Here is an 18,482-nt window from a genome sequence, read left to right as displayed (position 1 = left end):
ATTCGACCGGATTCGGTAGCGTTTGCCACGAATTAATGGCCGCCTTGCCACGGAGACGAAGACTAATTGCCGGTCAGTCGATTACGCTAAACGCCCACGCGGGCGTTTGGCGGCGCGCGGCGGATGCGGCGCGGCGCGGGTCTGAGTAAACGCAGGACGTGTGCGTGTGCGCAGCTCTCCGTGTGTCGGCGCAGGCGAACGCTCATGAGACCAGTTTACTGATAGCCACATAAAAAAAGTTAATGATGTTCTTTTTTCTCAAACATGCCCAGAATCATATTGTATCGCGATAGGTAAGAGGCTGCGAAACGCCATGTTTTAAGTGTATAATGAAACGGGGTGGGGGGGGGGGGGGGGGCATTCTCCATTAGTTTTCTTCAGTGTATGACATCTATTTCAGTTTACATTGTTGTACTTACCGAGTTAAATATCGTCACGTTTAGAGAAGCCAGTACTCGTCCGAGCGCTCGATTCACCTGATGTGTTGCAGGGTGCTGTAATAGCGTCCCAGGAGATCGATCTAGAACGGGTTTGAAGAAATATAGGTGCGTCTAATGGGATTAAAAGGTACAAGCCAATGCGTAGGGCGCTACTTTTATTAGGTCTTTGATGATATCACGAAATTTAGTTAAATGGCAAACTGTAAATTTGTACCTTAGTTTTAGCAAGTAGGTAAATAACCTATAGCTCCAATAAGAAAGATTATTTTAAAATTCAGTCCCAGAACGGATGATGAAACTGACTACTGGTGATCCTCTTAAAAATAAAACTTTACAAACCTCAAATAGTTCTTTTATTTCTTCTCCATGTTTTAGAAATAAGTACAAAGGTCTAAAACAAACGATTAATAAAACAAAATACTAACAGCTACTTAAGTAATTGAGGCGCGAACGAAAACTATTCGCAATAGGTACTTTAGGTACTTAACTTAGAAAAAAGAATCAAATTTATTATGGCTCAACAACATTGTCTACGTTTCTCTTCATATATTTACACATGTTTTAGTGTAAACATGTTAAACAAAAGCCTGTTTACGAATCCTGTTAGCATTACTCATGTCATAAAGCTCTGCACACACATCGTTGATGAAAAACACAAACAAAGGTTACATTTTATTGTACCGCTCAGTGCTTTCACTATACTGACGCTGCCACAATCAAGTAGAACAATTCTAGTAATCCTTAACTCTTATGATATAAAGATGTTTTTACCTTAAAGAACCGCAATTTTAAAGTGGATACAAACAAAATACAAAATACTTAGTATTTGAAATGCATTTTAAGGTGATATTTATATATTTTAGCAATCGTTTTGAAGTTGCAAAAATCTCAAGTATGCCTTATGACATGGACGGTAACGTCTTTTTTTGCTTAAATGTGATTTGCATAACGGTATTTAGCTGTTACGTTACTCAATTTTAGTATTACGTGCAAAATATTTGCGTCGGATGTCCGGGAGCGTGTGTTTGAAAGTTCGTCTCTGTCACTTAATATTATAATGCGGACTATTCGCATGCATTGGTTTATTAATTAGACATTAGTCGAGTCGATATAGCTGACATCATGACATGGAATATGCCTGGGGGCCCGAGGCTGACTGCGTGACATGGTTAACATTGTTGATAAGATAATTGCACTCTTGGCGCGTGTTGAACATAATTATATTGAAATATAATAAGTACCTATGTCAAGAATATTAACTTGTTTGGCACCGCCGCCTCGCGCCTCATGAAACTGATTTTTTTAAATATTTTTAAGGTAAGTATACCTATAAACAGACAAAATCGAGTTACAATTTTGGTTACAATACAATACAATAGAAATCCTCTTTATTACACAACCTCAATACAACATTTACAGAGATACATACATAATACATGAAGACAGAGGCAACAAAAGGCGGTAATTTCGCTAAAGAGCGGTCTCTTCCAGACAACCTTTAGATAGTGGAGAAATTATAATAATATGTAATATTAAACTATTTAGGAAATGTAAAAAACTAAATTGGAAACTACATATTAGTTCTGAAGAAAATACCTATATATATTAAATCTACAACAATATCTTAGTATAACAAGTTACTAAGATATTCAGGCATGGTTGAATGATAGAAAATGAATGCCTTCAGGTCAGTGACTTACTTCAATGGTGTTGATTTGAGAGAGTACTTAATTGGCTTCCAGTATATATATATAGGAGAAAACAGTCCAACGAGTGTAAGTATAAGTACATATAGTCTACTCATATTTCTGGGTTAATCACTTTGCATGATAATTATTATATTAATTAATAGCACTTGTCCGATGATAAATAAAGCGACGATTAACACTGGTTTCACGGCATATTTGAATGTAAAATGTATTGAAATTACAAAGTACATATTTAATTAAAAATAAAAATTATTCACCCCAAACTGTTCGTTTGTTAATAAAACAGCACACGTCAGTTAAATTAGGTGATTACTAAAAAATATCGAAATATTAATTTAATTATTTAAGCATGTCAGAGGTAAGTATCTTCGCCATTCTCGTGAATTTTCCCATCGCTAATAAACCTTCCATGATTAAAGTAATCCTCGATCTCCTGCAAAGTCCGGTCCTTCGTCTCCGGAAGGGTGAAGTACAGCACCAGCAGGCAGCCCGCCATCGTCGCGCCGTAGATGCCGAACGTCCCGTACACCTTCACAGCCACCAGCAACGCCGGGGTCACCTTCAACACCACCACGAGACACACAGACATCGCCAGCCCGGACATAGCTGAGCCTGCCGCTTTGTGCGCAACGGGAAACACCTCCCCCAGCAAAGCCAAAGGTATCACAGTACATCCTAAGTTAGTTAAAACAAAGTACAGCATGAACATCGAGATGGGCAGCCAGGCCCGGTCTCTTGATATCACGTCGATAGCAGACAGATAGAGGTAGCTACAGATGCCTGTCAGAATGAGACAGGCAGCTCCGCCCGTGGCGAACAGCAGGGTTCGACGATTCATCAGGCGAGCGAGCGCGGAAGAAAATGCCGCACTCAATGTTATTGTCAGATCTATCGCCAACGTATAATAAAACGAACTGGACTTATCTCCCGTGATGTCTTCAGTTATTTGTAAGGCGTAGGCTGGAAAAATGTGCTTCCCGCACGCCTCTTTCAACATCACGGCGAAGAATACTATGATCAAAGGTTTAAGAAAATCCTTTTTAGTGAACTTCTGCAGAAAGTTTATCACGTGCGTGTTGAGGCCGGGCTTCTCATGTATTTCAGCAAGCCTCAGCTTTTGAGCTCTGATCATACGGTGAAATTCTATTACTGATTTTGCACCGTCGCCTCTCAGCCACATCCACATTTTTTCACTCTGATCGAAATTTTTACTGACCGCTAACCAGACCGGACTTTCCGGCCAAGTGCATACTATGACAAACGCTATGATATGAAAGGTTAACCCAAATATCGCCACAGTTTTCCAGGAATAATAGTGACCTACAAAGTGAACAAAAGTATTGCCTGAAAAGGCTGATGCAATCTTGAGACTAAGGAATATTCCCCGAAGTTTAGGGCTAGTGTATTCTGCAATGACAATGACACCCAGGATGGTGCTGGCGCCGTAGCCGACGCCGCCGAGGATCCTGCCGGCCATGAGCGCGGGCACGTCCGCCGCCAGGCAGACCAGCAGCCAGCCCAGCGCGCCCAGCAGCACGACCAGCGCCTGCGTCACCTTCCGGCCCCACACGTCCATGCACCACGCGGAGAACAGGTAGCCGGGGAAGGTCGCCAATCCTACCACAGATGCTGAAATGGCAAATGCCTTATCAAACAAACTTATCGAAATACTACTACTACATATTTCAAATTGATACCATACATATAATTTAATTAAACGTCACGTGCTTGGCCTCACGTGACTGACGTGAGTCTTCACTGAAGTACGTACGTACTACGTAGGTAGGTGATATAACCAACTGTGTATACAATTTGAAGATATGTTTTTCAATGCACATAAGCTTGTAGAGAATGTAACGATGCAACGTACCAAGCCACGACATGGTGTCGGGATCAGTGGTGATGACGGAGTCACCAGCCTTCAGCCCCGGCAGCAGAACCGAGGGGAAGCTGAGAACCATGCCGTGCCCCATCACGTTCAGCAGCACCGCTGACACGGCCCATGTCTGCACCAACAATTATTACGTAAATATAATGTTTAAAACTTTTAACTTACCGTTTAATGTATAGATCAAATCCTAGACCCTTATGTAAATTAATTTAAGTTGCTGCGTTGCTGGCGTTCGATTGGCCTAAAAAAGGCTGGTACTTATATCTTATATGTCATCATAATAGGTTTTGCATTATACTCGTAATATGAGATGATGTGATGACGAAGACTGAAGACGGTCATAGGAATTATAGGTGATTTAACAAAGAACCTTTATTGAGTTTGGGTTTGTTTAGATGTCGAAAGAAAGGACAGTCGGCGATAAAACTTGTATCAAATATGAAATTCACCCGACAGACTTATTTAGGTACGTAGCGTATCCTATTTTTCTCTGGCTATCTTATAGGTAAACAAGTTGATTGACACATCATTCATCAAAATGGCTGTGTTGTTTCGACTCTATATAAATACGATGGACACATGAGAGCATTGAGAGCCATGACTTACTTGTCGCGCTGATGGAGATACTCGTATTAGTTCAGTCATTTAAATTCTGCTTTTTTTTATGACGCGGCACTTACACATTAAATTTAACACGGGCAATTACAACAAGATTATTAAACATACTACTATTGTGATGTTTTTATTATTAATGCGTACTTTTTAAACTTTTATTTTACCGCTACACAGTCACCTTACACGTGTAATATTCACATTATAAAATTATATTCTGTGCAATTATCAATATTTTGTAATTAATAAAGTATAAGTCCTTCACCTGAATAAACATAGAAAGTATTTTTTTAAACATAGTCTAGTCCGACAGAAGCATGTAATATGTCATAGCGGCTCACAAAATACACCAATGTTCCTCATTTAAATAAACCAGAGCGGCTACCGCGAAAACCGAAATTCGTAAATTGCGGGGATCTTCCTCTTTTACTCCAATGAAGGCGTAATTAGAGTGACAGAGAAAAATCCCCGCAATTTGCGAACTTCGATTTTGGCGGTTATAGCCCAGAACTTATTTATTGGCTACGGAACCCTAATGAAAAATGGAAGTCAAGTTTTGTTTGCTTCCTTCCGATTCTATCGAATGCCAGTAGGTAATTCATGTTTTTGACGGGTGAAATTGCAACAACACTGCCAGTGAACAATGCTAAATAAATAAATGGTCCTCTATGGTCGCGCACTGTTGCCTTACCTTTCTCCAGTTTTATCTACACAATTAAGTAAGTACTTACCTATATACATTACTTCATTTTTTCAGTAGGTACAAGCTAATATAGCCTGGACATCCATGACAGTTTCAAGAGTGCTGCATCAGTGATCCGTGGCCGTGGAAGTGAAAATTGGTCAATTGTCACGGGCGCATCGATTCGCGCTTTCTTACCTGCAGTGCTCAACTAGTGGCTTGGCCTCGCTCGCCAGTGCACGGGTTATTTGTAGAGAACGCTTGTGTACACTCGCGAGTAACCTTGTAAAATAGTATTTTTAGTAAATAAACAATAACGCATTTTATATTATTTTTATTATACTTTTACTGACAATGACAAATATGTATAATAAAATAATAAAGATACACTCAAATTACAATAACTAAATTTATAAATAAGATGACACTAACACTAAGTTAAAAAAAAACAAAGTTCACCAATAAGAACCGAACTAATAACTAGTAAGTACAATAATTATTTTTTAGAGATGTATTAAGTCTCTAAATGTTGAACTACAAAAAGAACTAAGTATAATAATAATATAAAAAAGCGGCCAAGTGCGAGTCGGACTCGCCCATGAAGGATTCCGTACCAGCAAGTAACATAATAATAATAACATTGCGGTTTACGATTTATGACGTATTAAAAAAACTACTTACCAGATCTTGTTCAAACCAATTTTTGGTGGAAGTTTGCATGGAATGCAATGACATAATGTACATCATATATTTTTTTTAGATTTATCATTCTCTTATTTTAGAAGTAACAGGGGGGGGGGGGGGACACACACATTTTACCACTTTGGAAGTGTCTCTCGCGCAAACTATTCAGTTTATAAAAAAAATGATATTAGAAACCTCAATATATTGAAATATTATGACAATGTGATATTTGCAGTTGCGCCTGCTTTAAGGTTACACAGTACTGGCAATAAGTGGAACCCAGTCAAATTTGATTTTGGATAGCAACGGTTCCATGAAATGTTTGTTTACCTTTAGATTTGTCAGTCGATCAATAACAGTACTCATAAAAGGTCTGAATAAATTTCTAGTATTGGTTTAACTGCGTTTTAAATCTCTGCAAAGTCTATCCCCCACAGTGGTTATGGTCTGGTTTCTCGATACTTCCATTAACGTATCCCCATCCGTCGTTTTTTATTAACACTGCTTCTACTTGGATCTTCCATGTTTCGTAGTTTTTATCGTTGAGTTGATCAATCCTAACAGTGGTTATGGTGCCTACGCACGATCAGTGATCGAGAATAGTGTTAACGGTATTAGAAATAATTTTTCAGCGGAAATGAGTAGTACTACTGTTAGGATTGATCAACTCAACGATAAAAACTACGAAACATGAAAGATCCAAGTAGAAGCAGTGTTAATAAAAAACGACGGATGGGGATACGTTAATGGAAGTATCGAGAAACCAGAGAAACCAACTGAAGCAGCCGAAGCAGCTAAATGGGAAATAGCAGATTCTAAAGCTAAGTCCGACCTAATTTTATCCATAACACCAAGCGAATTACGACATGTGAGAGGATGCACGACTTCGCGCGAGGTATGGCTAAAGTTAAAGAACATTCATGCTTCCAAGGGACCTGCGAAAAAGGCTACGCTGTTGAAAGAGTTGTTACTGCGTAAATTGGATGAAGATGGTGACTTGAGAGAACATGTCATGAGATTTTTCGATGTAATAAGCCAATTAGCGGACATGGATATTAAAATGAATGATGACTTGACGTCTATAATGCTCTTGTATAGTTTGCCGTCCAGTTTTGATAATTTCAGATGTGCCATAGAATCTCGAGATGAGTTGCCAAAACCAGACGCATTGAAAATTAAGATATTAGAAGAGGAACATTCCAGAAATCGAAAAGAAAGTGTAGACAAGGCACTTCTTGTGAAAGGAAAGAGGTCTTCTAAGCCAAAGAGTAGTACAGAGCAACGTCAACACGCATGTGATGAGCCGGCTAATTCGAAATTTAAGTACAAATGTTTCAAATGTCACCAGCATGGACATAAAGCTTCCGAGTGTACACAAAAGAAGAAAGAACAACGTATAGATAGTGCAAAGTATGTGTCGAACTCAAGTGACTTACAAAATGTTGATTCCAATTTTGTAACATTCAATTGTGTTTCAGATGTTAATGCTGTTTGCAACGAGAATGGAGATTGGATCGTCGACAGTGGATGTACGTCACATTTGTGCAACGATGCGGATAAATTTGGTACTACATTACTACCGTTGTCTGGTAAGCTAAATTTAGCGACGAATTCGAGCACAAACGTACAAGGTAAGGGGACAGTAAGATTTTCTTCATGCGATAATGATTCTAAAACTGAAGTGCAACTGCCTAATACTCTGTTTGTTCCGGATTTGCGATGTAACCTAATTTCAGTAGCTAAAATTACTGATCAAGGGTATAGCGTTACGTTCAAGAAAAACATAGCTAGTGTTCAAGATAGCTATGGTAACACTAAACTTGTCGCGAATCGTAAAGGTAATCTTTATTACGTTGAGGAACATTGTGAAGGAGTGTCAGCGATTTCTGAGCGAAAGGTTGACGTATGGTCGTGGCATGAGCGTTTAGGTCACTTAAATGCGAAAGATCTTGTCCGAGTCTTAAACAAATCTGGCATGAACTTAAAGATGACAGATGTAACTGAGTTGTACGATTGTGATATTTGTGCGAAAGGAAAAATGAGTAGGTTACCCTTTTCTAGGTCGAGTGGGCCATGCGATGAAAAGTTAAGAATCATTCATTCTGACGTCGTAGGACCCATGCAGCATACGTCAATAAATGGAGCGAAATATTTCGTAACCTTTATCGACGATCATACGAGATGGTGTGAAGTGTATTTTCTTAGCAAGAAAAGTGAAGTCTTCACTACATTCAAGGTATATAAAAATCACGTAGAGAACCTATTCGGACGTAAAATAACTTATCTCCACACAGATAATGGAGGCGAATACTGTAATCGAGATTTCGACGAGTTCCTGAAGAAAGAAGGAATAGCAAGACAATTGACAATTCCTGGAGTACCTCAGCAGAACTCGGTAGCCGAAAGGAAGAACAGAACTTTGGTAGAAATGGCAAGATGTATGCTGATTTCATCAGGACTTTCTCCGGGTTTCTGGGCAGATGCTGTAGCAACGGCTTGCCACGTTAGAAACCGTTGTCCGACCAGAAGTCTTGAAGGTGAGATACCTTTTGAGAAATGGTTTGAGAGACCTGTCAAGTTAGACTACTTACATAAGTTTGGGTCTAAGGTACACGTCTTGGATAAGTCAACCGGGAAAGACAAGTTCGCACCAAGAAGTCTGGAAGGAATCTTTGTAGGCTATCCTAGAGATCGCAAGGGTTACAGAGTATGGATGCCGAAACAACGACAAGTTATCATGTCAAGAGATGTGAAATTTCACGAAACAAAAAGTGAAGATATGGAGAACGTGAACCTGAAGATTGACCCCTTTGAAATCGATAAGGGAATATCGGTAAATATTCAAAATCAACCTTTATCGGTAGATGTAGAATTCCATCCGACTAAAACTAGTGGAAATCCGGTCATCCATATCTTCAATCACGAGGATGAGTGCATCGACTCATCGAGTGATCGTGATCCAGAGCCCGAGGGAGATGATGTTTCCGTCGAAGCCCGCCAAATGACAGACGATCCAGACACTGTCACCGAACCATCTCAACATGATCATCATCAAGACGACGTTCATGTTGATGGGAGGAGGATAGTTAAGAGAGGTCCAGGGCGACCGCGACTGGAACGAGGTCATGTTGGACGTCCACGGAAGATATACAACATGGTTGACGTAGAGCCACAGGTTCCATTGGAACCACAAGTTCCCTTGGAAGGAGGCGTTGAATCGACTGATAACTCATCAGTAGACTCACTCATCAATGACGAGTATGCAGACTGTGAGGATTTCGTTGGAGTCGCTGAAATAATTCCCATATAACCATTCCAGTCGCAGAATCATCAAAGTGGTAACTAAATGTCAGATGTGTCGTAACAGAGTCCACACAATGTGTCTAGAATTGTTTCGAAACAAAGTGTCGTCGCCGTGTCTACACTTTTCCGTAACAAGGTGTCGACACATTTGTGTGCACTTTGCGTGCGGTTTGCGACTAAATCTGACAGCAAATTTGTGACAGCAAATGTCAATATAAAATACCTCTTGAAAACCAAGGTTTGTCAAACTACTATTAGTGTCTCGTGTGCTCGTAATTCTAGTAAGTCATCATGGGCGATGCGAATGATAAAAATCGACCAAAACCATATAAACACCCAACACCCGTCAACCTTTTACAGAAAAGTTTTTAAAGAAATGCAATACGCTACTAGGTCAGGCAACGAATGCTCAATAAAGTTGTAGAGGGAAATGCTCAGAATACAATTTTTGGCTCCTTAACTTGGTTTGGACAAGTTAGGAGGTGAACATATCAAAAGTCCTCGGCCGTAGCCTTTGAGCGGTGGGGAGAGAGGGGGCTTTGAAGGTCCCATTTTCCGGTTTTTCGATTATATCTCGGAAACTATGCATCGTAGCGACATGGCCACTTATAGAAAATGAAAGTTAATTTAATTTGTTACAAGTTTATTTAGTCAATTTTTTCCATATATTGAATAGTTTTTGAGATATCCGCTCTTGAAACTTTATTTAGGGCTCAGGCCGTGTTCCACAAAATTTAAAAACAATTTTTTTAGGGTTCCGTACCTCAAAAGGAAAAAATTGAACCCTTATAGGATCACTCGTGCGTCTGTATGTCTGTCCGTCTGTCACAGCCTATTTTCTCGGAAACTACTGGACCAATTAAGTTGAAATTTGGTACATATATGTAAATTAGAGACCCAAAGACGGACATATAACGTAAACAAATTGATTTTATACCCAAAAAATGACCATTGCCCCCCCCCCTTTATCTCCGAAACTACTAGGTCATAAATTTTGAAAAAAATACACAAAATAGTCCTTTACCTATCACGATTATTAAGATGACAGACAGATACAGACGTCGGCTGTGAGAGCCCTTTGAGTTTTGCCGACGAAATTTTACTCGCGCGCTCGGACAAAATTTAAACTTCGATCACGAGTTATTTACCACAATGAAGTTAATAGTGTATGTGCTCAGTGATAGTAAATATCATCTAGTTTAAGTATTTGACACTAAATTAGTGATACTAATGTAGAATTTTTCGTAGGATTTTTCATTATGCTCAAAAGTAGATTCCGGACAGGGCACGGGAGTAGTAATTTGAGCCTTTAGGTATTTTTAAGTGTACTCTAAAAACCAATTAATCAGTGAATTCATATGGAACCCGGTGTGAAAGTGTGGCTTCTTTATGTAAAAAAAAAAATGGTAAGTATTATTTGATGCCAACCCGCGATTTTCATCACGGACAGAAAAAAAATCGTGTTCAGAAATTGACCCAAGTATTAACTTCAAGAATTCAATTCTGAATTCCGCCCTGCACCACATTTCACACCTTTAAAGGATGATTTTTGACATAACTTATCATGTCCTGTCTCGGGACTCAAAATATATGTGTACCTTTAAATTAAAACTGTTCAGCAGTTTAAGCGTGAAGAGGAGTTTAAAAGAAAGTATTTTAATAAGTTTATATGTTTTTACTTCGGAATGGTGTCAATGTGATACCATAACTAAATTTGGTACTGTGAATTTATACGAAAACGATACCAAACATGGCCTCGTAGCTTTACTGATGTAGAAGTCAAGATAAAATTGAGAGCCCTAAATTCTTATTACTTGGCCTAACTTGTGTAGAAGGAAAAGGAAAAATAAAAGTCTTCGGCAGGAATATAAGACACAAATATAATTTTTAGAGTTACTATTTCAACCATCAAACATAAACATACCTTGATTATATTATTCTAGTGAGATACGCATATATAAACAAAAACATTAAAAAAATTACAAGGTCGAAATGTCACGGAGCTTGTGTGAGTTATATGTGAAAAATAAAAACTTTTATGACAAGAAAATCTGGACACAATTTAAGAATCATCCAATTGCGTCGAGGAATCATCAGTATTTTTGCTTGTTTCATTACCTCCTTGCTTCTTTTTTTGTCCTTTGTATTCTGTAGCAATTGGTTAGATCTGAAAATAAAGATAACTTGCGTCGTCACGGATGTCGATTTATAGGTTTTAGGGAGTGCAGAATTCGAAAATGATGACCATTTTATAATCCAAGATGGCGGCTACGCATGTTGTCATAAAAGTCGTCATGAATATTGTTTTATAGGTTTTAGGACGTGACAGGTCCAACAATAGGGTACATTACTGCAATGTTCTGCCGCCAGAGTGCAGCACTACCGACTCAGTAAATTCATAGACTAACTTATACATACTGTGCCTTAAACTGTTTTTTGACAAGTTTTCAAAGACAATAAAATATGACATTGATGCATCAAGGCGGTTTGTTAACAAGTGCCTACCGGTAAACGCGAAAATCGAAATTTAGTTATCCGCCTCTTTATCGCTCGAATATGCGAGAGTGATAGAGAGGCAGAAACCGAACCCTCGATTGTCGTGTTTCACGATAGGCGATATGTGAGTGACGTAGTGACGCATGTTTGTTTACTGTATGTGTACTACTAGTGCCACCTACGCAGAGCTTTGCCTAATATTCCCTATTGTCTACATCACTGTAATTGAAGTCACAGGCCTCCATGGGCTACGGTAAACGCTTACCATCAGACGGGCGGTGTGGTTGTTTGCCACCAACATGTTAATTAAAAAAAAACTCCACCATATCGCCAGTTAATAAGTACTTATTTTGCGAAGCTAATGACATTTGTCACAAGAAATACGACAATTGTCACGAAATTCCGACACAGAACTCAAGAATTACCGAAAGTTCTTTGAAATCTTGTGACAATTTCCATCATTATCATCATAAACATCACAAAAGAAATACATGTTTTTGCCGATATAATAAAGTTTTTAAAAATAATACAATGATGGTGACAAACAGGAATACGGCCCGCCCGATGGTAAGCGATAACCGTAGCCCATGGATGCCTGTGACGTCAGCAACAATGAGACTTGTCGAAATGTCGCACCTGTCACGTTACGTCACATTGTCACGCCAGGGAGTACATCTGAAAATTGTGTGTTCCCATTTGTCCCCATACCGATAAGGTGGGAAAAAATGGGAAATATTTACATGCAAATCCTATTCCATCTGTTCCCTACGGAGATAAATGGGAATACATCCGAAAATTGTGTGTTCCCATTTGTCCCCACCCCGATAAGGTGGAAAAAATGGGAAATATTTACATGCAAATCCTATTCCATCTGTTCCCTGCGAGGATAAATGGGATTACATCCGAAAATTGTGTGTTCCCATTTGTCCCCACCCCGATAAGGTGGGAAAAAATGGGAAATATTTACATGCAAATACTATTCCATCTGTTCCCTGCGGGGATAAATAGGATTACATCTGAAAAGTGTGTGTTCCCATTTGTCCCCACCCCGAAAAGGTGGGAAAATTGGGAAATATTTACATGCAAATCCTATTCCATCTGTTCCCTACGGGGATAAATGGGAATACATCTGAAAATTGTGTGTTCCCATTTGTCCCCACCCCGATAAGGTGGAAAAAATGGGAAATATTTACATGCAAATACTATTCCATCTGTTCCCTGCGGGGATAAATGGGATCACATCTGAAAATTGTGTGTTCCCATTTGTCCCCACCCCGAAAAGGTGGGAAAATTGGGAAATATTTACATGCAAATCCTATTCCATCTGTTCCCTACGGGGATAAATGGGAATACATCTGAAAATTGTGTGTTCCCATTTATCCCCACCCCGATAAGGTGGAAAAAATGGGAAATATTTACATGCAAATCTTATTCCATCTGTTCCCTGCGAGGATAAATGATAAATGGGATTACATCCGAAAATCGTGTGTTCCCATTTGTCCCCACCCCGATAAGGGGGGGAAAATGGGAAATATTTACATGCAAATCCTATTCCATCTGTTCCCTACGGGGATAAATGGGAATACATCTGAAAATTGTGTGTTCCCATTTGTCCCCACCCCGATAAGGTGGGAAAAAATGGGAAATATTTACATGCAAATACTATTCCATCTGTTCCCTGCGGGGATAAATGGGATCACATCTGAAAATTGTGTGTTCCCATTTGTCCCCACCCCGAAAAGGTGGGAAAATTGGGAAATATTTACATGCAAAGCCTATTCCACCTGTTCCCTGCGGGGATAAATGGGATTACATCTGAAAATTGTGTGTTCCCATTTGTCCCCACCCCGATAAGGTGGGAAAAAATGGGAAATATTTACATGCAAATACTATTCCATTTGTTCCCTGTGTGGATAAATGGGATTACATCTGAAAATTGTATGTTCCCATTTGTCTCCACCCCGAAAAGGTGGGAAAATTGGGAAATATTTACATGCAAATCCTATTCCATCTGTTCCCTACGGGGATAAATGGGAATACATCTGAAAATTGTGTGTTCCCATTTGTCCCCACCCCGATAAGGTGGAATAAATATTTACATGCAAATCTTATTCCATCTGTTTCCTGCGAGGATAAATGATAAATGGGATTACATCCGAAAATTGTGTGTTCCCATTTGTCTCCAGCCCGATAAGGGGGGAAAAAATGGGAAATATTTACTTTCAAATCCTATTCCATCTGTTCCCTGCGGGAATAAATGGGAATACATCCAAAAATTGTGTGTTCCCATTTGTCCCCGCCCCGAAAAGGTGGGAAATATTTACATGCAAATCCTATTCCATTTACGTACAAAAATGTCCCCCTGTCAACTTTCAATCGAGATTTAATCGATAATTTATTCGATTAATATTCAGATTAATGCAATTTCAATCTATTTTAGGTCGACTAAATTAATCGCGATTAAAATATGAGGATTAACTTTTTTTTATTCCACGGCATGGCTCTTACACTTTGAGAATATCTGAAAACGAATGAACACAAGGAGCCATTTTGCAAATCCAGTAACTTTGTTATTACTTTTGACAGCGCGTGTCATGTGTCAACACAGAGTCGACACAAAGTCGAAACATTTGCGACTACTTTGTGACTGCAATATTTCTCAGCCTTAAACCATATTTATACATCATAATTAACAAGTTTCGTAGTATGTAAAGCGTTATTTCTGTTATTTAAGTATAGTATACGCATCGAAGTACTAAAAATGCATCAAATAATATAGTTATGAACACAGGCACTGAGAAGTAAACAATTTCATTTCCGGCTAAACTAAAACAATGTGGTGGCGCGTTGATTATATTACACTTAGTTTATCAAATCACTCGAGCAGTTTAATTCCCCATAATAATTTAAGTCCTATTGTAATATAAATGCAAACAATATATAATTACGTCTTGTAATCCGTTTTAGAGATGGCGTATTAATGTCACTTATTTTTATTTAAGCATTTTTCCATCTGACAGTTTCCATTTGACAGGAACGAAATGAACGAATGAACGAATGATTTTGGCATAAAGTAGTCGCAAACCCGAAACAATGTGTGCACACGGCGACCACACTTTATGTCACTTTGTGTCATGTGTCGACCCTTCCCCATTTCTGGTAACTGTGTCGACACGGCGACGACTCTGCGACTGGAATTGTGACCGAAACAGACGGTGTCGACACAAGATGTGTCAACACCGCGTCGTAACGGCGACTAGAAATGGTTGTATGGGAACTCTAAAGGAGGCCTTATCCGGTAATGAGCGAAAAGGATGGAAAGATGCAATAATTTCAGAAGTTAAAAGTTTAATCAAGAACGATACTTTCGATGTTGTCAAGAAACCTATGGGTCGAAATGTTGTTGGTTGCCGCTACATATTGACAACGAAGTTGAATGTCGACAAAACTGAGAAGAAAAAAGCCAGACTAGTTGCGAAAGGTTTTAGCCAACGTTACGGCGTCGATTATCAGAAAACCTTTGCGCCAGTCGCTAGGCTCGACTCAGTAAGATTATTAGTCGCACTTGCAGTGGAACTAGATCTTGAAATTCATCAGTTGGATATTAATACGGCATATTTAAATGGATTATTAGAAGAGGAGATATATATGAAGGTGCCAGATCTCCTAGATGAGTGTTTGCAAGATCTAACACGATTGGAGCAGCCAGGTTCAGTTTTGCACGAAAAGGCTAGCAAGATGTTATGCGACCTGAGGTCTGGAGGCAGTGTGTGCAGGCTCAAGAGGTCGCTGTACGGGCTTAAACAAGCTGGTCGTCAGTGGAACATCAGACTGGACGAGCAGCTGAAGTGCATGGGATTGCAAGCATCTTTAAATGAGCCGTGCCTTTATTTTAAAAATATAGATTCGCAAACTAAACTCTTTGTATTAGTTTACGTAGATGACATTCTCGTCGCTTCGCAAAGAGGTGAATGCATACAAGATTTCAAAAAGGAACTGGCCACTAAGTTCGAATTGAAAGATTATGGCATTGCGAAATATATGTTAGGCATAGAGTTTGACAGATGTGACAAAGGAATGAAATTGTCACAAGAAAAATATATTGACGATTTATTAATTAAATTTAATATGCATACATGTAAAACGATATCTACGCCTATGGAATTTAAACAAAAGTTAGAAAAACCTGTGAGTAAGTGCAGTGAAAGTGAACAGTATCCATATCGTGAAATTATAGGTTCTTTGATGTACCTCTCTACGGGAACGAGACCCGACATTACGAATACGGTGGCTGTATTGAGTCAATTCTTGGATTGCCCTAATGAGGAATGCTGGAACGCTGCAAAGCGCGTGCTGCGATACCTAAAGCATACTAAACAATATGGACTTGTTTACAAAAAGACAGGTAAATCATTGCATGGTTACTCGGATGCTGATTGGGGAGGGTGTTTGATAGATAGGCGTTCTTATTCCGGTTATGTTTTCATGTTAGGAGGTAGATGCGTGTCCTGGAAGTCACAGAAGCAGAAATGTGTCAGCACCTCATCCTGTGAATCGGAGTACGTAAGCTTGGCCTCGTCAATGAAGGAAGCAGTTTACTTGAACAGCTTGCTTACTGAAATTGGGTTACGTAAGTTTGCACCATTATCTTTACATGTAGATAATCAGGGGGCGATTTGTCTTGCGAGCGATCCAATGTTCCATTCTCGGAGTAAACACATTGACATAAGGTACCACTTTGTACGAAGTGTATTAAAGGACAATAAGAGTATTGAGTTAAAGTACTTACCGACCGACTCAATGCTTGCCGACATATTAACGAAGGCTTTGCCTAGAGAAAAGCACTGTAAGTGCATGCGTGGTTTGGGCATTGCTTGTTAATTGTTTACTTTTGTAATAGTTGTTCTTTGATATCACTTTAATTTGTTTGTATGTTTTATTGTGTTACCGTTTATTTAGAATATGCACATTAAAGGGGCGTATTGAAATATTATGACAATGTGATATTTGCAGTTGCGCCTACTTTAAGGTTACACAGTACTGGCAATAAGTGGAACCCAGTCAAATTTGATTTTGGATAGCAATTACGGTTCCATGAAATGTTTGTTTACCTTTAGATTTGTCAGTCGATCAATAACAGTACTCATAAAAGGTCTGAATAAATTTCTAGTATTGGTTTAACTGCGTTTTAAATCTCTGCAAAGTCTATCCCCCACACAATATCATTTTTAAAGACCTATCCATATACACCCCACACGTATGGCTTTGATGGAAAAAAAAAATGAGTTTCAGTTCTAAGTATGGGGAACCCCCAAAATTTAGAAGGGTTCCGTTTTTTACCATTTGGCTACGGAACCCTAAAAACAGTATACAAAAACAAAAATGTAAATTTATTTAGAGATGTAAAATGTCTCTAAGTGTCGGAACTAAAAAAGAAAAGATTACGTATGTGTAAAAGACAAGATTCAAGAAGGTGATAAAAGGTTCTAGTCAGATAAGGCACTAGACATTAAAGAAAACTTTACACCCAAACATGGAAATCACGTAACACTCGCTAAAACCATTTTCGCTGTCCAAACACTTTAAACATACACATTTTCAACACTCGAGGCGATAACTAAATACCTTACCGCAAATAGAAAACGAAAGCCAATGAATTACACAAACAGATGATTTGCCGCAGTTTGACATGTAATTATTAATACAACTGAAGAAACTATTTGCGATGTACCTATTGTGTTGCGAAATGGTTGCAAAAGTTACTAACGCGATCTTTGAACCGTATTCGAGCCGTGTCAGTAATTGTGATAGGTCTTAAAGAGAAACGGACGCATGCAGTTGTCAAGATTGTTGTTAAGTGAAATTTTCGAAGAACTTTTTTTACACACATAGCTACATCACGTAGTGATTATATGCTCTTTGAGCTACATATAATCACGCCTATTTCCTGGAGGGGTAGGCAGATATTTTATATTTTTAAAAAAGGGTAAACCATCTTGACATATCTATTTATAAAAAAAAACCACTTTCAATAAAATAGTAACTATTACTTATGAAACCCAAAAATGTAAATGATGAATAAGGTCATATCATACACATATTCAACATTTTAATTAATTGTTGCATTATTTGCTGTGGTATTAGTTATATTTTGCAAGTTCAAAAAGCACGTCAACATTACTAAAAAAGCGAAGAGCGTGCATATTTAGGTACCTACATAGAGATCATGATCCCAAAACGATAAAAATAAATTGTTGTAAGGAATCAATCCTGGCTGATTGATCATCAACATTGTAAAGGTGTTGATAGATGATCTCCCGCCTGAGCTTTTCACCCGCCAAATGAAAGTTATGTGAGTCTAAATGCTTAATAATCTCTAATGAAACTCACCGGTCTAAACTTTAGACTCTAAAGGAGACCAGACGGCATCGTATTTCAAATATTATATTTGAGTAGGCTAGATAATCGTCTGCGAAGAATTTCTGCAAAATTCCTAGATACCTGCCTAGTAAGTGAATCACGTATAAGCTGCAACTTCCTGGTCAGGGCCTTAAGGATGGTACATAATTAATAATCACAGATGATATTAAATTGCAGTTGGCAGAGGCCTAAACAAACATCCTCTTATAGAGACTGGGCCAGATCGTGGATCCGCCGTGGATCCG

The 18,482-nt window shown here is 38.8% G+C and overlaps 1 protein-coding gene across 1 annotated transcript; it reads right to left on the bottom strand.

Annotated features, from left to right (window-relative positions):
- Positions 1-2,501: 2,501 nt before the first annotated feature.
- On the bottom strand, positions 2,502-4,164 carry LOC134671548 (facilitated trehalose transporter Tret1-like; the record flags this gene model as incomplete). The annotated part of the gene is made up of 2 exons (XM_063529408.1): positions 2,502-3,778; positions 4,020-4,164. Coding segments are annotated over 2 exons (1,422 nt in total), but the record flags the coding sequence as incomplete, so codon positions are not given.
- Between the last annotated feature and the right edge of the window lie 14,318 nt (positions 4,165-18,482).

Source organism: Cydia fagiglandana, chromosome 15 (genome assembly GCF_963556715.1).
Source record: "Cydia fagiglandana chromosome 15, ilCydFagi1.1, whole genome shotgun sequence".
Classification (NCBI taxonomy): domain Eukaryota; kingdom Metazoa; phylum Arthropoda; class Insecta; order Lepidoptera; family Tortricidae; genus Cydia; species Cydia fagiglandana.
The sequence above is the reverse complement of the archived record's forward strand: the minus strand, read 5'-3'. Positions and strand labels throughout refer to the sequence as shown.